This window comes from Notothenia rossii (genome assembly GCF_949606895.1).
Source record: "Notothenia rossii genome assembly, chromosome: 1".
Taxonomy (NCBI): Eukaryota; Metazoa; Chordata; class Actinopteri; order Perciformes; family Nototheniidae; genus Notothenia; species Notothenia rossii.
The window spans coordinates 75,196,161-75,218,129 of record NC_136912.1 but is presented as its reverse complement, the minus strand read 5'-3'; the positions used below and the strand labels follow the sequence as shown (position 1 = coordinate 75,218,129).

At 40.2% G+C, this 21,969-nt stretch overlaps 1 protein-coding gene across 1 annotated transcript in view; it reads right to left on the bottom strand.

The window, feature by feature from the left end:
• Window positions 1-12,056: 12,056 nt before the first annotated feature.
• LOC307043774 (ephrin type-B receptor 1-like) overlaps window positions 12,057-21,969 on the bottom strand; it is a 105,057-nt gene continuing 95,144 nt past the window's right edge. Inside the window, exons 18-20 of the mRNA XM_079688576.1 lie at window positions 19,188-19,384; window positions 18,928-19,086; window positions 12,057-17,599 (exon numbers count right to left, since the gene is read on the bottom strand). Coding sequence (XP_079544702.1) covers window positions 17,488-17,599; window positions 18,928-19,086; window positions 19,188-19,384 — 468 coding nt within the window. The 3' untranslated portion in view covers window positions 12,057-17,487. The remainder of the gene's footprint in view (window positions 17,600-18,927; window positions 19,087-19,187; window positions 19,385-21,969) is intronic.

Sequence of the window (21,969 nt, the reverse complement as noted above, 5' to 3'; positions counted from 1 at the left end):
ACTGCCAAGTCCCACAATGCCTGAATCTATTCCTGATCCTGTGTGTGTACCTTACAGATGGCAACTCCACGAGGGAGTGATCCTGACTGGCTTTTCACCTGCAATAGTAGCACCCCAACGACTTGCTACTCTGGGCTGGCTGTGCCTATTCTGAACAAGGTTGTCTCATGAACCAGTCAGAGGTGTTTTTATGAAAAGCCAAAGCTGCAAAATCATATTTGATTTAGTCCTTTAAAAAGGTGTAAACTAAAGCAACAGAGCTTAGAAGCAGAGTAAAGGAACAGCATGTACTAAGAGGATAAAACCATCTTAATTGAGACTCTCATGGTAGTCAACAGCGACTTTACAGAATAGGCAAACAAATGTAAAAAGGGAACTAAGAAAGTGGTGAAAATTAACCAAAGCAGGCAACACAAGGAAGTAGGCTAGAAGGCTATAGCAAGGAGGGAAATACAGTTACTCAGACAAGGAGTAAGTGTTCACTGGAGAGTGTATATACTACGGTAATTGACTAGTAAAGGGCAGGCATGCATGCTGGAGGCTAATCAGGTGAATGAAGGCATTAAAGAAAAAACATTGAGGGAGTTAGCTGGACATGTGAAAAAGAGGTGCTAAAATGCCTGGAGGTTCATGCTAAATAATGTAACAGCATCTTAAGAAATGGCAGCAAAACAACCTAAAAGCTGACGTGAGAGAATTCAATGATTTCTATATTTTCATCTTTTGTAATGTTGCGTTACCAACAAAAAAGTAACTGTACTAGTTGCTTTGAGCATCTGTCTTTCTGGGTTTTGCTTTTCTGGTAAATGTGTAACTGGAGAGCACAAGTGGGCTCAGTTCAGATCTGTGCAAATCTCTCCAGAGCTGTGTTATATTTATTTCAGCAGCCGAATAGATGGAGATAGCTGCTGCTGCTCAATAATAGATAACCATTCACTTTTTAAAAAAAAAGAAAAAATGCTCACTATTCATCGTTTTCCTGCTGAGAGTTCTGTGAGGAAAAGATAGGGGCGAATGAAAACAAGAGAATGGAACAGGGCGGGAGAGGGAAGAGAAAGAATCTCGCTGTCTCATCTCCAGGATGGAGTCCGGAGAGCAAAACGCCTCACACCAGCAGACCAGTGTCGGTAAAAAGAGAGAGTCAATTATTCATCCGAGGGGTTGTTGGGGGAGGAGAGGGAAGACAGATTTGTGTTGGTGAGGTCTTGTGAAGATGACTCACTTTTCAAGAGACATACACACACATTAAATACACATTTCATAAAGCATCTCCTGTTCTCTCTCTTAACCTCCTTCTGTCAGGCACATCTTGATGAATTCATGCCACCACGCCCGGTGCTGTGCCTCCACTAACATGCCTGGTGTCTCATACTGCTCATAGCCATTAACCCCTAAAGCAGAGGTTTTGGCGAAACGCACGGTATCATCCATAAGATATGAGATCTGGCTCGTTTTTTAAATCTAAAGGCAATGCAACAATAGCAACAAATATGGGAAGTATTACATTTCAAAAAGCAAATTGAGGATTGGCAACATATCAAAACCGAATTTAAATTATAATCCTAACTCTAACCCTAAATTTTGTATTACATGGCCTCAAAGTGTTTTCTGTGATTTGTTGCTCTGCCCTGTCCAAAACAAAAAAAGCAGCAGTTGTTTTTGAATGTTAAAACCATTTATGTTTTCATCTTTTTTAGCAAGCTGTCTTGAATTTATTTCACGCAACATTCAAGCCTGGTATTGTGCAGAGCAAGGCCATTATTTCCAATGCAAAAGTATGGACATTTTGTCCTGCTGTGCAAGCCATAATGGGTAACACTGTTATTATTCCGTATTTTGGTGCAAAGTTTACATAAAATTAACTTTAATGTGTGAAAAATGTCAAACATGGCAGAATAGGATGATGGGAATACTAGAAATACTAATACTAGAAATATTATAACTGTTAACATGCCAGTGTAGCATCAATATTAGCTCCTATAAGAATGTTTCTACAACTTGAACAACAGTTGACTCAGTTGAAAATGTGGAAGTTGCTCCAAGAAATAATGTTATATCCTAACAATGTTAAGATCGCTGTATGTTTCCTATAACATCCAATAGTTTGAACCACAATGGTGATCTTGAACCAAAACCATAATGTGTCCCTTCACTAAACATTGAGTTGTGAACCAGACCAAACCAGACCTTAAGGGCAATGGTTCCTAGTTTGAAAAAATCTAATTAAAAATGTCATGAATAGGAGATGGAGCAGGTGGACCCAGAAGCAGGAGACTGCATCAACAGGAACTTGCAGAAATTACTTTGAATCAAGGTTTTGTGCAGGAAACTAAGCATTACAGAACAATGCAGGGATGCAACAAAGACTGATGTAAAAAACATTTAAATACGATTCATCTGATGAAGGGATTAAGGGCAGGTGTAGGAATGGGTGGAGAAGTGTAGGTGAGGGGAATGAGGTGATTAGTGAGGATCTGCAGGGGCAAAACTCTGGGAGCAAAAAGAGACTAACCATGCAGATACACAGCAGGCGTGTAGAAGAAGAGAGAAGAAATACCAAAAACAGAAGACTACATTTAGTCTGAGTGCACTTAGATACAAAGCCAGACTGTGACACAAAAGAGCAAAAATGGTTAAGCCCAAGAACAAAAACGTATCATTATTCAGTGTCATGGTAATGTCAGTGTAATGTCAATAGGAATAAAGGAACATGTGTAAAGAGGACGACTCATGCTTGGATTTTGAACAGTTTTAAGACAACGATTATGGATCAGGAGACTCATAAAAGTTGTTCTTTAATGGACATTTAACAGGGGAGGTTCATATTATATGGCTAATTAGCGGTAGGGATATTTGACTAGAATTTTCTTGAAAACTTTAGTGTAATAAATGGATAATGTACTTATTACTTTTAATTGCAGACCACAATTTCATTTTTGATCAACTTTTATTCCCTGTCACAGCTGCAGTTAAAAGCGTTAAGTCAATTACTCTCCTAACTTGTATTCATGGCACTCATGAGCCATTTGCAGTAGTTCCTGTGCTGTTAATCTGTTTCATATGAATTGATGGGGCTCTCACGGCTCTGAATAATACACTGCAGCAGAATCCACAGGCTGTCAGGTAATGGCTTTCTTTCATCAGTGAATCTAGCTTTAAATGGGATTCAATCTAGCCCGCCTTGTGGGTTTTTGAGTTTTTGTAAAAATAACTTGTCAGCTCAGGTGTGTAAAATGTAGTTAAGTTAATTATATTGTAGAATCCACATTAGCTGTTTCCTAAAGCACAGGGTGTTTCTCAATGTCCAGTAAAGCTGCTCCAGAGCCAGTATTTCAAGCATACTACGCCATCGAGTGCCGCCGAAGGACTGTTCCAATGTCCAGCATACTTGGAATTCTAGCGAGCCCGCTGTCACTACCCGATTTGCCGCCCTGCCCTATCTGCAGTGCGCATGTGCGAGATGGTCCGCCATATTGGACAACTTCGTACGGCAACCCAAGTAGGACTACTGACACAGTGGCTTTTGGCAAAGCACAAAAAGAAAACTCGAGAGAGATGAGTTATTGTTATTACAACGTGACTTCCCTATTATTTAACAACTCTTGTTATTGGGTTCTTTTATTTGGGGTTAAGTACATTGTCAGAATAAGTCAGAAATGGATGTAACTTCTGTTAGACAGCTACTGTATATGCCATACATTTTTGCATACATTCACAGTAAATATTTATTCAGTATGATTAGCTGTCTAACAGAAGTTAAATTCATTTCTCACTTATTCTTTTTGTGCTTTGCCAAAAGCCACTGTGTCAAGTGTCCTACTTGGGTTGCCTCGGCTGCAGTCGAATAGTCCAAAAATCAGCTCCTAAATTCTGACCCTATCCTCTATTCCTTGACCTCTGAGTGAAACGTCATGGGGTTAAGGGATAGTGGATAGGAGAATTCAAAAGGACTTAGGAGAAGAGACTGCGGTACTTTAGAGAATCCGACTGCACTTTCACTATCCGACGTGTTTATGATGCGCCAGCGGACGTCATTTTGTGCGTCTGCTACTGTGGGGAAACTATGGAAACTACAGTTTTCTATACAATGGACTACAACATGGATGTTTAATAAGAACGACAGACTACTGTAAACTCATCTAGAGACTCTGCACCATGCTCTGATGGTGTTGTTTTATGCTTTATGAACGTGGACAACAGAGAAACATATTCTTCATGACCAAAGTTGGAATTGAAATAAAGAAGGAAATTGAAACTTATGCTCGTCACCCTCTCCCTCCGGTCCACATTAATACAAATGATCCCAAGATTATATGAAAAGATCTTAAAATAAATACAAATGTATTTATTATAAACGTTATTCCTTAACATCTATCACTGTGAATATCACCATTCAAACATCTTTTTAAAAGTTGAACAAACTCCACACAGCTCAGTGAAATGTTGACTTTATTTGATAATTTCAGTAAAAACTAACGTTCATATTTCTCTTTTTGATTATAATACTGATGGACGTTCAAAGCAAAGCACACTTTGGCAAGTTACCACATACGTTTTAAAATGCTTAATAAGCACCGTAACTTTCATGATATAATTTCTCCGTCATAATCGTTTGTTTCCGTGAACGGCCGTCTATTGTGTGACGGCAAATGCTGCGGCTGCAAGGCGTTGTGGGGCAGCATTTTCTCCTCTCCTTTCGGTGAGGGAGGTCCAGTGGTTCCTAAGCTAAAGGAGGTTATTAATGGATTATTAATGGACTATTCGACTGCAGCTACAGGCTGCAGTTGAATAGTCCATTTAGCTTAGGAACCTTCCTAACCGAGTGAAATGACCTGGAAGTCCCTCAGTGGCAGCCATGATAAGTGCCGTTCGAATTCTATAGATCAGGGGTTTTCAAAGTATGGGTAGGTGAGCCTCCCCTCAGAGAACATAAGAACAGCCGCGCCCTCCCTCCCAATTATTATTGCTGTTATTATTATTATTATTATTATTATTGTTCTTGTTGCTATAATGCAGGGGTATTCAATTGCATTTCAAAGAGGTCCAGTAAGAGAAAATGTAATTAAATGCTCTGTTTTCGCTGTCTACCTTCCGCCATTTGAAATTACTCCGACTGCTTCTCTCCTCTTGTCTCTGTGTGTGTGTTTGAATCTATCGTGCTGACTGCACCGATTTGATTGGCTGAGTAGCGTCACCTCCTTAAAACATTAAACAATAACTTTTTTAAACCTTTTTATTTGTATGTTTTAAACATATTGTATAAAACTCCCCCACTACTTGGACTATTCCTTGCACCCCTCTAGAATAAGCCCGAATGGTCTCAACCATATTGCATCAGTAACATGCACTTGTTATTATAACAAGATCGCAAGGACGCTGGTAGCGATCGGAAAATTGAGTGTTGTTCAGTTTGTGTGTTGTGGAACATGCGTGTCCGTGCATGAAAATATACCACACACCCAATTACAATAGCATGTTCAATTCACTACCCTGGAAGTTAATAAAGTTGTTAAAGTTGGAACAGCCTGTGGACAGCCGTTCTTCCTTGCATGTCAGTCGCCTACACCTTCTAACAGAGGACAGGCACATCTAGCTGCAGCACGACCCGTATATTTCCGCACACCGTGTTCTCAAGACATATTTTTTTTAACATTTTCAACATGGTGGATAAATCCTTATATGCTCCCGGCAACACACTGAACGTCAACTTTGCCTCCTTATTACACTCACCCCTACTTTAGTGGGAACAATGAGTCTGCGTCTTTGATGCACAGAGGAATAAACGCAGATCATCCTCTGGCTGCAGCCTTGACCGGTACTTGCTTTTGATCAAAGTCAATGCGGAAAACCTGCACTCACACAGGTAGGTGGAGGTGAAGGGAATGAGCACTTTTACAGCCTTTTTGGCAAGGTGGGGGAACTCGGTTTCCACAGACAGCCACAAGTGGAGTCACTTTACTTGTATTTTTCTCGTTCTTTTGTGTCTCACGCTGCGCCTCCCCTGAAGCTCTCTGGCGCCCCCCAGGGGAGGCGCGCCTCACACTTTGAAAACCGCTGCTATAGATGATAGTGTCACTACCCGATCTGCTATGGGGGTTATTCCCTATCTTTATTCAAGAGCGTGGTATTTAAATTTGAGAGCATATTTGATTGATTTATTTCCCTCAAACCCTGTCCTCGCACTCAAATAGTGCCTGCTTGCACTTAGATTTGCTCTGCTTCTGCTCAAACTGTAAACTTGCTCTCAGATATATTGCTGCTTACAGATTTGTTTCTGCTCTCAGATTTATTCCGTGCGCGCTCGAAACTTTTGTGCAACAATCCTGTCAAAATCCCTCAACCAATAGGAGGCCAGGTGTCCTTGCGGGTGCGTTCGCTTTACTTATTACAGCGTCCCGTAAGGGCGGTTACTCTTTGGTTTATAAACTCCCGCACTCCACGGCTTGTACTTTACTGTACAACTTTTTTGGGGGGGGGGGGGGGGGGGTAAGCACAGTTAGTATATGTTTATAAAACGGACAAGTCAAATCAAGCAATCTGATGTTTCTTAGCCGTGATATAAAGAGCGTATATCCAGGGCAGAGCCCTAGAGAGAAAGAGTTACGACACTCTTTTATGTCGCCGCCAGCCGGTCACGTGGTTTATGTATGCCGGGATAGTTCAAAACGCACTTCCGGGGCAATGCTTCTCTATGGCAAAAACAGCATGAACATGGTCAAAATAGTCATAGATTAAACCAACGCTGTTATTTTTTAAAGATTGCTTTCATATGTACAGTTGCAAGAAAAAGTATGTGAACCCTTTGGAACTATCTGGATTTCTGCATAAATTGGTCATAAAATGTGTTCTGATCTTCATCTAAGTCACAACAATAGACAAAGCCAGTCTGCTTAAGCTAAAACCACACAAACAATTATATGTTTTTATGTTTTTATTGAACACACCATGTAAACATTCACAGTGCAGGGTGGAAAAAGTATGTGAACCCTTGGATTTAATAACTGGTTGACCCTCCTTTGGCAGCAATAACCTCAACCAAATGTTTCCTATAGTTGCATATCAGACCTGCACAACGGTCAGGAGGAATTTTGGACCATTCCTCTTTACAAAACTGTTTCAGTTCAGCAATATTCTTGGGATGTCTGGTGTGAATCGCTTTCTTGAGGTCATGCCACAGCATCTCAATTGGGTTGAGGTCAGGACTCTGACTGGGCCACTCCAGAAGGCGTATTTTCTTCTGTTGAAGCCATTCTGTTGTTGATTTACTTCTGTGCTTTGGGTCGTTGTCCGGTTGCATCACCCATCTTCTGTTGAGCTTCAATTGGTGGACAGATGGCCTTAAGTTCTCCAGCAAAATCTCTTGATAAACTTGAGAATTCATTTTTCCGTCGATGATGGCAATCTGTCCAGGCCCTGAGGCAGCAAAGCAGCCCCAAACCATGATGCTCCCTCCACCATACTTCACAGTTGGGATGAGGTTTTGATGTTGGTGTGCTGTGCCTTTTTTTCTCCACACATAGCGTTGTGTGTTCCTTCCAAACAACTCAACTTTGGTTTCATCTGTCCACAGAATATTTTGCCAGTAGTACTATTTAACATCCAGGTGCTCTTTTGCAAACTTCAAACGTGCAGATCAGAACACATTTTATGACCAACTTATGCAGAAATCCAGGTAATTCCAAAGGGTTCACATACTTTTTCTTGCCACTGTACATGATGTGGTTACACTTTGTATGGATTGTTTCGTTATTTAACGATATTTTGAGGGGAAAGTGTGGTAGCACAAGCAGGCTATGTTGATGTCACTGCCAGGGCAGTCACGTCCGTAGTATAGTTGCGCTATCATGTTCTTCTATGGGACAGACAGGTAACGATCAACTATCTAAAAATAGTTGTGTTAATTAAACGCACAAGGGGTTCTTGAATGAAATATTATAAAAAGGTAAACAGAAATAATAAACTGATAATCTGTTCTTCCCACAAAATAGTCCCCACGGAAATGTATTAACTAAAGTCTATATGCACACATTAACAAAATAAAAAAAGACAAGTTTTCTGTGTTATTCAAATGTATTCACAGTTTTTTGAGCCAAACAAAACAAACAAAACCCAACAAAAAGTCCACTCGCGATACATTGAAATTGTCTTTACTGCCTAATCCAGGCCATAGTGTAGTTCATTGATACAAAAAAAAGGCTGTTGCTCCTGCGCTCGTCGGCGGCAAAAACAGAAATGTTTGTAGGCCTTTTCAGGCTATAATCCACAAAAAAGGAAAACACGATGATCGGCGTGGCACAAAGGAGCGATCTCACCCTGTGTTGGAGAGAATCTCTCTCACTGTGCGCGTCCTCTCCAGGGAGACGTGCTTCGAGGTTGGTCGATGCAATATCCACATCCAAAAGTGGACATTTAATGACTGTAGTTGCGAGGATAATACAAATGCATCATAGATTTTACATTTCATTCTAAACTACATGTCTTAACCTTTTCCCCTGCCCCTACAGTTTATAAGACACACTGAGATCAAACTGCGACTGTCACAGACAGACAGCAGCGATTGCGTTATTTAATGGTAAATATATATATAAAAAAACACTTTACAAATATTTACAAACAACTATTTACAAAAAAGCAACTATTTATAAAAAAGCAATACTATTTACAAAAAAGGGTTAGGGTAAGCAACTATTTACAAAAAATATACCCATCTGTTTCGGGGCCTGAAGATCGGTCCCAAGGGCAGCTGGAAACCAGTCCAGACAGGACTGGTGATGGCCACAACAACAATCCTGGAGGTCCAGCATGACCTGTTGAGACAAGGGCACAAATTTGTTCTCACAAGCCGCTTCACTCAAGACTACCTGGAAAACACATTTTCGTCCATTCGTCTGAGGAACTCTGTCCCAACACCTGTAGAGTTCCAATATGCACTGCGCGCTGTCACCTCCGCCAGCAGCAGCAGCAGCAACAGCCATGGCTGACATATGAGGCTGAATAAAAAAGTGCTTTTCTTTTTTTTTAACTGTTTATTTTGTTAAAAATAAACATTTTGGATGCATGACCATGTTTTAGGCTCATGCTTCATTCACTGCTGTAGAGTAGCCTGTTCAGTAGGCTATTATTTTTTTAAGACTGAATAATACCTTTGAAGAACAATCATTAAATTAGTGTGTATATTACAATACAAAGGAATCTACCCTAGCATGCCATCAAGCATTAAAAAGTAGCGCTAGGCTAGTTGTACAGTACAGATGAGTGAACACAGAACAGTACAAAAAAAAACTAAGTACAGTCAACATGTCACATAAGGAAATGTTAGTATATCCCAAAATTCAATTAAATATTAAATGAAATATTTATCACAAACGCCACCTCATTTCTACTAGTGCTAGCAGTTAAGTCATATCATACAGAAAAAGCCGACTAAGGATGGCTGACACGGTCAGGTTCAGCAGATAAAAGCCAAAATAACAAAAAAAAACACATAATCAATCTAAATCCTGCTTGTTAGTTACCCAGCATCATTGATATATAAGCTGCTAGCGATTCATTACTGAAATCTTACCTTCAAAGCTGACGAAGTCGCGCTAGCTAACTAGCAGGCAATTCTAGAAAAATTGGTTGTAACAACCAAGATAAAATATAGATAATTACGCTGTGCATATACAAATGAAGACCAGTATAAGCATGATAAAGGGCCTCTGAGACAATATAGACAGTTGACAATTCAAAAGAGTTTGATATTTCAGCAACTTACCTCTGGAACTAATCGACGCGCCGTAATGTAAGTGAATGAGGTCCAACGCCCAAATGACAATATTTGGAACTACTTCGATGTCCATACCCCGGAAGTAGGCGCCGCCATTTTTTACGTCTATGGGAGTGTCCTAACTCTTATCTCTCTATGACTCTGATCCAGGGAATAATTGTAGTTACTTTTCACAAGTCAGTATCCCTCCGCGTCTGAGAACCGTTACAAATGTTACATTACGTCCGTCAAGAAACTAAATAACTAACTAACTAAATAACTAACTAACAAAGCTTAAGATGGAAATATTTAAGGTTAACTTCGACATCCGGGGTGGCCTTACTATGGAGGAGTAGATTGAGAAGTACCTACCTCCAGAAAAAAAAAGCACCTAAACGACGACATTCGCTAGCTGTTATTGTTGTTGCATAGCAACCACCTCGCACTATGTTTTGTGCAGAAGGCCACGGAGCGACGATTTTATTTTATTCCCGGGCTGATTTTTAGTCCCAGTCTGCCACTGAACGTAGCTATTATGTAAGGTATGCCTTACAAGGTAAGCCGTGGAGGGCGGGAGTTTATAAACCAAAGAGTAACCGCCCTTACGGGACGTTGTAATAAGTAAAGCGAACACACCCGCAAGGACCAGGCCTCCTATTGGTTGAGGGATTTTGACAGGATTGTTGCACAAAAGTTTCGAGCCCGCATAGAAAAAATCTGAGAGCAGAAAAAATCTGTAAACAGCAATATATCTGAGTGCAAGCGTACAGTTTGAGCAGAAGCAGAGCAAATCTAAGTGCAAGCAGGCACTATTTGAGTACGAGGACAGGGTTTGAGGGAAAGAAATCAATAAAGTATGCTCTCAAATTTAAATACCACGCTCTTGAAAAAAAGATAGGGAATAACCCCCATAATCTGCCGCCCTGCCCTATCTGCAGTGCGCATGTGCGAGATGGTTCGCCATATTTGACAACTACATACGGCAACCCAAGTAGGACACTTGACACAGTGGCTTTTGGCAAAACACAAAAAGAAAACTCGAGAGTTAAGTACATTGTCAGAATAAGTGAGAAATTAATTTAACTTCTGTTAGACAGCTATCATACTGAATACATATTTACTGTGAATGTATGCAAAAATGTATGGCATATACAGTAGCTGTCTAACAGAAGTTACATCCATTTCTGATTTATTCTGACAATGTACTTAACCCCAAATAAAATAACCCAATAAAATGAGTTGTTAAATAATAGTGAAGTCATGTTGTAATAACAATAAGTCATCTCTCTCGAGTTTTCTTTTTGTGTTTTGCCAAAAGCCACTGTGTCAAGTGTCCTTGGGTTGCCGTACAGAGTTGTCCAATATGGCGGACCATCTCGCACATACGCACTGCAGATAGGGAAGGGCTGCAGATCGGGTAGTGACAGTGACAACTGGTCGTAATTCGTAGCGAGAAATTTCGAGGCTGCACATGTGTAAACTCTGCGGTCTTAAAATCCCCACAATTCTTTGTGCACTGACCAATTTCCCCAAATCTGTGGCGGAAACTGTAAGGCGGGGCCTCTCATATGAAGCACACCTGCACACTTGCTCGCCTGTTCCACTCTTCGTTTTCTGAATGCCAGGAAGTATTCTTGCCTCGCTTCTGAAGCAAGTGACTCGGAAGACATGTGCTATCAAGCAAGCATACTCAACATTGAGAAACACCCCTAGTCTTCCTGGGGTCCATATTGGTCCTCAACGCTTAGGGCAACTGTAATGTGTCATTTAAAGTTGTCCTATTATGTGACAGACTTTCCCATTTATACATAAATTATCAGTCAAAAACATAGGCGTTCACACATTAGAAACCCACTCTCACTTCAGCAAGATGAATTCAGTCTGCTGGCATGAAAGTGTACCTCATTATGGAGTTGTATTACCGTTTTATTACTTTCCAGAATGCAATTGCCTTCAGTAATCTTCTGAGGAATTTATCGTACAGTGTGTCAGGTGTTTCAATGTTGCCTTCCGGTAGTGAACATTGAGTATTGAGAATTTTGAGAAGCCTCATTATTATTTTTAGAATGAATTAACAATACATCCTACCTTATCTGCCATGTCCCGAGTAGACGCCAATGCACCCCACTGTTGTATGTGTAAAATAAAAAGGTTAGTTGCAAAATCTACCATTTTTTTTTATTACACCAAATTAAAAGATATTTAAAAAAACAAACAAGGCTTACCTTCCGTTGCCAAATAATGCACTCTATGTCCATGTTACACTGGAGTAATTTAAAGTCCATAGAGGTCTCCCTGTCTGGCTTTCTCCGAAGATAACACAATAACTTTGCAGCATCTCTAAAGCTCACTAATAACACTATTTTCTTATAATATAATAAAGACTTGTAATGTATTGATGTTTGTATTATTATAAAAATAGGAATTGCTGAGCTTTAGAGGTGCTGACAGTCAGATGATGTCAGTTCCTTCATCTCTTTCGCTCATCTTCAGATCATCTGCTTGTTCATTTATTACCAAAGATGATCAGCTTGATTGCTTTGTCTTCTTTATTGACAAACAGTGCATTGTAAATGTAAGACTCAGGAAGTTAACAGCTACAAACTCACACACGCACGATATACAAACATTGTACTGTACACAGAGGAGCACACACACATTATATTACACACACACGCACACTCACACTAGCGAGCACACACACAGATGCACGCATACTCACGGTATATTACAGCATTATAATACATTACAGTAGGCTGCTCCAATAATAAAAGCAGTAACACCTATAACAGTTTCAGGTAAACAGAGAAAGGCAGACTTCAGCTGATTACTGAGCTGTTCTTTTTTCAAGAGAAACCAATACATTACACACATACTGAAAACAATGGCAAGCAATAGGAAACAAAATAAATTAAAATTAAATAAAAGTAGAAAAACACTTTTTTCTGCATGTGTCTTTAGCCAGACTGTTTTAGTTATTTGATCAAACACTGTGAATGACCTAACACATGAAGAACACAATACATCTGCCATTTGTGGGTAAAGAAGACCTTGACGTTCACAGTTTTGGGATAAATGCTCTCCTTGAAACCACACTGAAGGGTTTGTGTGTTTTAATGTACATCATCAGGAGATGCAAGTCAAAATGTTTTTGAGAAAACATGCATCTAAGAAGAAAAGTGAGCTGTTAGTGAGTGGAAGCAGAGTGAGTTGTACAGAGAGGCTTGAGCAGAAGAAAGAGGACGGCTGGGTAGAGCAGGGAGAGAGGGAGACAAAAAAAGAAAGAGTAATCTCTCCACACCCAGCCTCATTTTTATTCAAACACCAGTGTCGAGCTCTGCTTCACCCCCTCCTTTTCCTTCTGTAATATTTCTCCTCTGGCCCCATCTATTCCATATTCCCTTTCACTCTTTCCCTCTCATCTCCAGCCTCACCTACCGTATCTATTACACCAGAGCAACAGGAGAAGAGAGAAGCCTCCAGAAAAAGAAATGCCTTTAAACGATGAATCCACCCTAAAGCACTTAGAGGTGGTGACACACCTCGCATTTCTCTGCCTATTTTGTCGAATATTGTTATTTTCATCCCGTTCCGTGGTTAATTGGCCAGACACAATGTAACATCATGTTGTTATACGCCCACCACAGATACAGTGGATTCTGAATGGAGTTCTCTATCTTACACATCTGCAGTAAATGTCAGGTTTGGGTGTCAGTCCCTCAGTAACAGAGAGCAAGGGCTTTTGTCTGCTGCCATTTGTACCACTATTCAACTGTCTTCCCCATTGAGAGGAACAGCAAACCTGAATTTGAGACTGTGGACAGATACATGCTAACCTTTTTCAGAGCAGCAAGGTTCCTGTAACACTAAATCCACAAGATTATGATTATGTTATGTAAAAATAGAGGCATATTTCTATCTTTTCTTTTATAGGGGATATCCACCTTTAATCATTATAGAAGCTCAAAACAGTGCTGTGTGGGGATGTGAAGCAAGAGATGTTTTGGGTGCCTCTTTGTGCATATACAAGTCCCATTCCTTATTCTAATAAACACAGGGATACTTTATCTTGGGTGGATTTGTTTCCTACCCTATCTCAAGAATCCATGTGTTATTGCATCAAAACAGGATTCAAGGCGGTCTAAAAACGGATTGTTTAAAACAACTCTGGAGATGGCGATGAGTTAGAACGCTTGTTTCACTCGCATTCATAAATATGAGTTATTCAGGAGTGGATATTTGTTGGTTTAACACAAGGTAAACTGTAATTAGGGTAACAATATTAATCAAATTAAAGGTTATTCTTCATTCATCTTTTTGCAAGCTCACATGCATAGGAACATGCATACATGATTTGAAATGGTTTCACACTACTGTAATCACAGATGGTGATAATGTACCAAGAATGCTGCGATAAACTAGATAAAAGTAATGAAGAACACTGGGAAATCAAATCTAACAGATATCCTGTGTCTTATAAGGATATATAGTGTTTATGATACCTAAAAGATACAGACGATATGCCTTGGTGCTGAACACTGAATACATGCACAGATGCACATCCAGTGACCATTAACAACAAAATAAACATATTTTCTGACACACTTTCCCAGTGTAAACAGTGTGATTTAGTTTGTAATGTAGCATAGCATGGCACACAGCTGATGTCTTAGAACTATTCTTAAATCTAATAACGGTCTACGGTCTATATGTGCGTAAAATAGTAATGAATAACAAATAGTTGCAAAAATGTCAAGGATGGAGTTTCATTAGAAGCTTGGTGATCTTTCTAACTAAAAACTCTCCATACAAAAAGAGAAGCACTTGAAAAGCTTGATGTCAAACTCTCCACTTTTAATAAAAAGGATTAAAAATGTAATTTAGCCGTGAACTAGGAGACGTGCTCAGGCATTCTGCAATGGTATAATCAGGAAGCCTCTGAAATCTTGCTATTATTCATTGCCTCAAAGCGTATCTCAATGTTTTTTGTGTAAAATCTTATTTACTTTCACAAACAGAACACTTTTAAAGCATTACGTTATACTGTATGCTCCTTTCTTTTATGGGTTGGATTTAGGGTGGATTTCACTTTTAATAAGCACTTCAGAAAAATAACATCAAAAAACTATTTATTTCAGGAGCGCTTATAAAGCACTTCATCTCGTATTAATCTTAGTATATAGTGTAAGATTTACCAATTATCGCATTTTATGCAGCAATGTAAAAGAAAACCTCACATCCGTTTCCTGAGTTATCCTCTCTGTTTGTGCTCAAACCAAGACATCTCATGGTATAAATACAAAGCGAACTCTAGATAATTCTCAAACATTGACACAGGGTCAGGTAACCCTCTGAAACACACATCTAAACTTGGTAAATAGAGGAAAATAGAGCAAAGGATAGATTAATCACACTTAGCTAAATGCAACATAATAATTGTATAAGCCTGTCTGGGATGATTGTTTTCATTTCTTCTGCATGACATCTTTTTTAAATAGCGTTCAATATGAGGATTTGGGCACACTTATCATCTTGCTCTCTGTTAAACCCCCAATCCAGCGCTGTACTGTTTCTGCTCAGACATTTATTTCCAACCATTATGCCTCTGAATCACTGACACCCTCCCAATTGATCTCAATATTTCCTCATAAAATGTTCAATAAGCTCTAGTTGCCGGGCAACAAATGCAACTTTGGGTAGCCCAAAAAAAGTGGCACATTTTTGGAAGTTTCAAATAGTCACAGACCTCTCAATGTCACAATGCTCCTAAATAAACAGAGTGAGGGCTGCTCCAAACATAGTGCTGTAGGACAGTTTAGCGGTGAAACGAGTTGAAAGGAAACAACTTAATACCGTCACTTCTTTTGTGTGCACGGCTCTAAGGGGATGACAACTCAAAATCACAACATCCAATCAGTGCTGCAGACTGGTAATCCTCGGGATGTGGGAGCAAACCCATGACTAGAGGTTTGGGCTGAAGGCTTTCTGTTGTTTCACAGCTGGTAATCTGCTCAGCGCTCAGATAAAACAGATTAGGCAGTCTTGATATTACAGTGTGTCAGGAGGACCGGTGCATCAAACCTCGCATTTCCACACAGAATCATGACAAACAAACCTCTGATTCCCTTCTTGACCCCTCCAGCATTTTACTATCTTTTCCTGTTGGATCCCCTTCTCTCACATGTCTGAAAAATCAATCATTGTTGCGTGTGAACGAGTGTTGCGTAAAGGTTGCCGTCCACAGATGTGAATAGGTCACTTCATGTCATTTCATCTGCAATCTGACACAACAATATTAATCACTGATGTCAATCTGGAGGAAATGTGGCTGTCACAACAGAATCTAACAACATGGGACGTGTTCAGCAGCCAGAGAATGAAAACAGGGGTTGAAACAAAGACCCCTGCCTGCCTGCTGTAGAGCAATTACCATCTGGACGGCGGCCGTATCGTCTTTGACAGAAATTAGATTTGTTTCATGCGTGAACAGTACATGAGCATTGGATTTCTGGTTTGTTCTTGTGTTGTATTAATGCCTGACTGGCAGTCGGCTTAAGTGTTTGCAGCCAAATCACAAGAACATTGGATGGGAATACCTTTTCAGCCTTTCAGGATAATCTGGCCACTGCTGTTTCTTCTCAACAGGTGCTCCTCAGCAGCTGGTAATGACTCAATATCCACAGTCTCCTAAGCTGCTTTCCTCTTCTTCCACACTCTCAAGTTGCTTCCCAGATAGGAAACAGATGTATAACACTGCTCTGGTTTCATATTTCGTTATCTGATTTTGGTTTCCTGGTCTATAATTGCCTTTACTCAGAGGGCATGTGCGCTGATTGTAAAACATCATCCATAATGAGTAACCTCTGAATTAAGTATTTTAAGTAGGCCAAGCTTTTCACGCTGTCTCTGTGAAAGGGTTTATCTTCTTTCTTTTGCTGCATAAAAAGGAGTAAAACACAGCACCATGAAACCTATTTTTTCCATTTTCCTTTGTCTGCAGTCCACTTTAAAGTTTGTTCCAGTGATGAGTCAGGCGGAGGAAGGTAATCATAGAGAGCTCACATAACACCGAAACACAATTAATTGTTTGATGCTGTAGAGAAAGTGAAATAATGAGCAAATGGGAAATAGAAATCCCATATCATAATATGTACAGACTCTTCAATATGAAGATAGATTCAAAAAGTCCCATTTAACTTTTGTCTCTCGCCTGGATTCAAATTGTAGCAATTTTCACCAACACACCGAAGCAGTCTCAACGGAACGCTATGGAGATAACTCTTTCTCAGGCTTTTAGACCAGTTTGTGTTTCTGTATATCAATGTCAGTTTTCTCTTCACAGTAGCATGTTTGTGAGATTCATAGTCCTCTAATCATTAATCCTTGAATCAACCAGTCAAGCTGGTAAAAGCTGATCCTCCACAGAGATTTGTGGTGAAAAGGGATGGTCAGTTGGGATTGTACCCATTACAGTCCAGACACTATTTTCTGCTTTGTTTTTCCCTCTTGCATTTAGTCTTTGTCAGTTTACTAAAAGGTGTGAAATGGGTCTGTCCGTCGACTCGTAGTCATGAGGCCACAAAAACAGCCACAGTGATTGAAAAACATGTAGAGTGGTTTATATCCAGGAGTGGTTAACAAAAGTGAATGAGGGTAAAACAGACGTGTGAAGAGATGACAGCCTGCTCGCTCAGACTGTACACTCGTCAAATATTTCGTACTGTATCACTCCGCTGTGGTTACACAGATTCCGTAGGAGACTGGTCATCGATGTTGTGCCTCATCGACTGAACACTGGTCAGGATCTTCTTCTGGTGTCCAGCTAGAGCCACTCCGATCCTCTGAAGATCTCTGCAGAAACACAGACAGAGGAACAGATGACGTCTCATTATTATCATCATCATCATCATCATCATCATCATCATCATCATCATCATCATCATCATCATCATCATCATATCAACTTGGCTGCTTTTTAAATGAACTACATTTCATTTTCTGACACTGGGGGGATCTTAATCCAACTATATTTTGGTCGCATTTCTGATCATTGGAGTTAGTCATTGCAGTCAGATTGTCTTGGATATGATTACATCGTGATCCTGGTTCAGGAGGTTTTCACCAGGGGCCGAATGGTCAACATACATGTCCACTCATCTCCAAAACAAACTGGGTGAGGAAACGTTTAGAGACAATGCAATGTTATGTAAAAAAAATCAACAATAAAAAAGCAAATATTCACCTTATGACTCTTCATAGGATCTAAAATTAGCCAGAATGTGTATGACAAAGTTCAGTTTTAGTGTAGTTCCCTGCAGTTATATTAAGGTTAAAAAAAAGAAAATGTCATTGTTTTGCTTAAATCTGTGATTTATCCATGGAAAGTGTTTAAAATACAGTCCACTGGCATACAGCCAATACGGTATGCACTGATACTATGTGAAAGCATACTTAATTAATCCCTGCGGGGAAACCCATTCTCTGTGTTTGACCCGCAGTGCAGCGTACAGGGACAGACTCAAGTTCTGAGACTGGAGCCTCGGTCACAGATAAAGGCTGGGGCAGGAGACATCTCAGCTCTCAGACAGCAGGAGGGATGCTAATTTGCCTCCTATGCAGGCTTGTTTAGCCATGAAAAGCCACAATGGACACACAGTTGAAAAAGCAAACTAAACACAATGCAAACCTACAGTAAATTATACTTTATTATAGTAAAACTACCCATTTTTCTTTAAATGGGACATGGTACAGGCAGAGAAATGCTGATTACATTTTCTTACTTTTAACACATTCCAGGAAAAAAGAGGGGAGAACACCAGGTTTGCCAGGTGTGGGAAATGTCTGGGATAGCTTAAAAAACCAATATTTTAAACATCATCCTTGAGGACGAGGCTGCTTATTGTTACGGCATATTTTATGACAGTTTATCAAGATATACAGTATGGTCTTTCTTGTGTTGCACTAGGTATTTTATATCACATTCAAAATAAGAGGAAATTTGATGATTCTGAGAGATTGTTCAGAGAGACAGACAGGCGTACACAGGGACCAGCAGCCAGCCAACCAGCTGCCCTGCCAGTTGTCTGACTAACAAGACAGACTTGGCAGGTGAACAGCGTGAGACGTGCTGGAAAGGCAGACACTTAAAATCAGAGAGGCAGTAAAATGAATGGACTTACTCGGCTGTGATATCGGTGACGAGTGGCAAAGATGTGAAGCCGGAGCCCAGGAAGGAGTCTCTGTACTGGGTCATCTTCAACGCAGCCAGCCAATCCTCCACGGAGCTCACGCTGCTCAGGTCTGGAGCCCCGCGGTCTAACAAGGGATGATGGGAAGGTCTGAAGGCAGTGGGTACAAACAAAAAGGCAAGGAGCCATTAGAAAAAAGGAAGAGTATAATTGTGTATGTAAATAATACAGAATTATTCATCTCTTCTCACGCAGGAGGGATGTTATTAATGCCGGTTTTGAGGGATGCAGGATTTCGTATCATTTTGTCCAACATGCTGACGAGATCGGGGAACTTTGGTCGCGAGTTCCTGTCTTTCTGCCAGCAGTCCAGCATCAGCTGGTGCAGCACTACGGGACAGTCCATGGGCGCTGGCAGCCTGAAGTCCTGCTCGATGGCATTTATCACCTGGAACACAATGAGGGGGTGGGGGGGCAAAGTGACAAACCCACTGAGGATTAAAAGTCGACTCCCAGCTCATTGTTTCTGGGTTTTGTCATTCATGAGTAGCATTTTCAGACGCAGAGGGAAGCTGTTTAAAGCTCACCTATTATGCTATATCTTAACAATATATTATGGGCCATATCTATACAAAACATATCTCTGAAGTGCTTTGCTCAAAATACCAAACAGATCACCCAATTAGCCATGCCTCATACCCCTCTATTTCAGTCCTGTTACAAAAGTGCTGATTCTGGGTCTGTAGCTTTAAATGTAACCGAGCTGCTGCTGGCCACGCCCCTTTCCCCATGCAAGCAGTGAGCTCTATTAAGAGAAGAGTGTCTACTCTACGGCAGAAACTCAGCTAAACGCTGCCATGATTAAACGCCATATTATGATCCAAAGCACTTCAAGGATTATTTCTGAAACAGTATGGAGCTCAAACACTTTCTCTCTTGTGGGTTTACCACAAGGTGAGTACCTTTTATATCCGGCTTTTTTACACATATCCTCTCCAGTACAGCGTTAGCTGTGAGTGTTAGCGATGTTTGCTAATGTAAACACAGACCATATTATTTCCAAACACGTTGTGCATTGTTTCTGATACAGCGAGGTTTTTGATAGCGGACAGGTCGGGCCGTGGGCGGAATGTTGCCAGGAGTTCAACCTAAAGCCAGCCCACATTTTAGTAATGTCGTCATGACCACAGCAAATCTGGATCAGCTCTGTTGTACCCCCGTTTTGAGAGATGTAGTTAAGGAGGTAAAGAGAGAGGGTTGTATTTTCAGACACTTTGTGAGTCTCCTTACACACCGGGGACACATATTTATGTATAAAAGACATAAAAAAGTGCATTTTGCATAATAGGTGATCTTTAAGCTAAAATAAAAAGCTCTGGTTTAAAGAATGTTAATACCTGCTTATCGGCAAGCAGACAAATGTAGCAAATAGCTGGTGAACATAGCGAAGTATACAATCAATCAATCAATCAATGTTTATTTATATAACCCATATACAACAAGATGTTTCCACAGATCCAAATAAATGCTGGTGTTTCTTTCAATCAAATGGATGTGCAACTTCAATGTTAGCAACTGCTAACACATCTATCATATATAACTTTATGAGGTGATGATATGTCAATGTGTTGATGCAGCTTTTCTCCAAAGCCCCTCTGTGCTTTATGTTATAATATTAAAAACATAGTGAGGGCAGTAAACACATTTTACGGCTTCTTATTATATTACATTATATATTCTTTTGTGTTCCAGGGGTGATGGAATATGTTTATAATTTTGAGATGGATTTGATCAAATCATTCAAGGATTTGACGCTGTAAAGTGATTTAGTGAGCAGAGTCTGTGGGGAACTATTGCAGTTTGAAAATGGATTCCGGTGTAGAGGAGTGTTGGCTTCCACCCACACCCCCATAACCCACACCTTTTGATGAGAAGGCAGAGAGGGAATAAGAAAGAACCTAGACTGCATCAACAGCAGTTTTGGAAATCTAACAGCCATTTTTCCACACCCTTGGGTCCTATGGTGGTATTCTACATAGCCCACAATAAGGCGATGTGTTTCATATAATAGAAAGAGATACTGTTAGCTGGGGCATCTAAACTCTCATTTTTTGCATACATTTATGTACACCTCCCACTTCTTCCCATGCAGTTAAGTTGGTCCAATATGTATTTCAGTAAAAATAAAATGATATTGACATAAATGGGACACAGGAAGCACTTTCTTTCTGTGTGTTTCAAAGATAGAGGGGACAAAATATTTGAAAGAGATGTATTTTCGTCATCAGACGTCAGTAAATTGCACAAAACATCGTTCTATATATTGCTCAGGATTTCAAAGGATTGAAAGAAGCAAACATATCCCAGTCTCTTGCTGCTGTTTAGGAGATACCTTATATCTGGAGTTTTGATTTGTGAGCTTCTGTTGGCAGAGAAGAGAGAAGTCTTCTCTTGTTTCAGCTCCTTTGTGATTTTGAAAGGTGTATTTCTAAAGAAGAATCTTGCCTTGTTCAGCTTTAATTAAAAACACAAAAAAAATAAGAAAACTTAACCCTCTATGGCATGATTTTATTTTGGGAGGAAAAATATGTTTCACCATGTGTTTTAGGAGCTTAGGGTCCCTGATATTATATCAATTATAAAATGTGACCCCCCCTCACCCCTCAACCAGGGGTTGGTTTGTTGCCTCAGGGCAACAATGTGCTACGAGGGTATTGAAACACCAACGATTTCTACAATGCAGAAGAAATAGAAAAAACAACTCTATATGAATTCAAATGGTTTTCTTTGTGTGAGTATATCTGTGTGTGTATGTGTGTGTGTGTGTCTGTGCATTTCTGTGTGTGTCTGTGTGCCTGTGCGTTTCTGTGTGTGTGTGTATGTGTATGTGTATGTGTGTGTGTGTGTGTGTATGTGTGTGTTTGTATGTGTGTGTCTCTGTGTCTCTGTGTGTGTGTGTGTGTATGTGTGTATGTGTGTGTGTGTGTGTGTGTGTGTGTGTGTGTGTGTGTGTGTGTGTGTGTGCGTGTGTGT